At 63.4% G+C, this 1,530-nt stretch overlaps 2 protein-coding genes across 2 annotated transcripts; both read left to right on the plus strand.

Annotated features, from left to right (window-relative positions):
• Window positions 1–31: 31 nt before the first annotated feature.
• On the plus strand, window positions 32–733 carry DQ04_09321000 (hypothetical protein; the record flags this gene model as incomplete). The annotated part of the gene is made up of 1 exon (XM_009315895.1): window positions 32–733. One exon carries the CDS (start codon window positions 32–34, stop codon window positions 731–733), a length of 702 nt encoding a protein of 233 aa, XP_009314170.1.
• Window positions 734–971: 238 nt separating this feature from the next.
• On the plus strand, window positions 972–1,448 carry DQ04_09321010 (hypothetical protein; the record flags this gene model as incomplete). Its single annotated transcript, XM_009315896.1, has 1 exon — window positions 972–1,448. One exon carries the CDS (start codon window positions 972–974, stop codon window positions 1,446–1,448), a length of 477 nt encoding a protein of 158 aa, XP_009314171.1.
• Window positions 1,449–1,530: the final 82 nt, after the last annotated feature.

Consider the following 1,530-nt stretch of genomic DNA (forward strand, 5'->3'; position numbering starts at 1 on the left):
GCCGGACGCCGCGACGGTGTGGGCGCGTGCAATGGAGACAAAGTACGGCGCCGGCGCGTACAAACTCTTCCGCCCGCTATACAAGGACCTCGCGGACGAGATGCGGCGTGAGGTGTGCGCGAAGCCGCCGCCGCCGATAGACGGCTGGACGGTGCGCCACGACGAGGCGGGGAATCTCGCCGTCTTCACCCGCGCTGCCGACACGAAGGCGCGCACCGCTCGCGTCGTGGCGTACAGCCCGGTCGTCATGGCGAACCCGCCAAAGATCAACGAGCTGCTGTACTTCCTCGACTGGTTCCCGGTGGAGGTGCTCATGGCGCGGAATGGCGTCATTGTGCACTTCTCGATGGCCACAAACGAGGGAGGCATGCACATGCGCAACGTGCGCGCGTACAAGGAAGAGTCACAGCTGCTGGAGGTGACGGACGATGCGGCGTGGGTGCGGCGGAACCTCCACTACGACGGCCCCTGCCTGTGGCACCTGGAGCTCGACATGCAGAATGAGCTGTACGACGTGATGCAGGACCACGGCGTCACGCTGGACTGGATGCGGTGGGCGGCGGAGTGGGTGTACTACTTCGAGCACGTCGCGTACGTGCGCTGGTCGCTTGGCATGCTGCAGCAGCTCATCCCGCCAGCACAGCGCGGCCCCGAGGACGACTTCCTCACAGCTGAGGAGAAGGCGGCGCTCAGCAAACCAGCGGAGGACTGGCTGGATGAGCATTACATTTAGCGTCACGCTCCCTTCTTTCATTCCCCGCCACACACACACANATATATATATATATATATATAGATGCCTGTGTGTGTGTCTGTGCCGGCTTGTGTGCATCTCTTTGTTTTGGCGCATGTGTGTCTGTGTAGCTACACTGTTGTTGTTGTTGCCCTGCTTCACTTCCTGCAAGGCGCCAGCCCAACTTCCACCACCACCACTGCAAACAACTGCGAGAACAGAAGAAGCAGCAGCACACATGGGGAGGCACGTCGCTCTTGGCATCGTGGCAGAGGACGACGAGGCGCGGCGTGTCGCCAGTGCCGCCGCCGAGGCGCAGCAGGAGCCGCGCTTCGCAAAGAACAACGGTCCCTTCGTGGAGGTGTGGTTCGGCAAGAAGAAGCTATTCGGCCTCATTGAGTGCGCCGCGCCGAATGATTTCATTCAGGTCGCCTGCGAAGCCGACGATCATAAGAGCCACGACAACGGGAGTGCTGCCACCACAACTAACGGTGCGGCGGCTGCGCTGCGTGTCACGGATAACGTGTCTTTTGTGCTGCGCCTCGCCTCGGTGCCGCACGCGACGCTGCCGGTGCGGGCCCGCCGGGAGGACCCGTTCGTGAACAGCGTCGATCTCGTCGTTGAGTACGCGGCGTTGCTGCGGCGCGGCATGCGCGATGAGTTCGCCGGCGCCGATGCGGACGCGGAGTACGTGCGCTTCACAGACGCGGCCTGAGGCGCTGTGGCGGAGGCGCTCCTGGAGACACAACCGCCGGCCCCCCAGTGCGCGTGTGTGTGTGTGTGTGCGCGGCTGTGGG

Source organism: Trypanosoma grayi (genome assembly GCF_000691245.1).
Source record: "Trypanosoma grayi strain ANR4 Tgr_932_V1, whole genome shotgun sequence".
In the NCBI taxonomy this organism is placed as follows: Eukaryota; Euglenozoa; class Kinetoplastea; order Trypanosomatida; family Trypanosomatidae; genus Trypanosoma; species Trypanosoma grayi.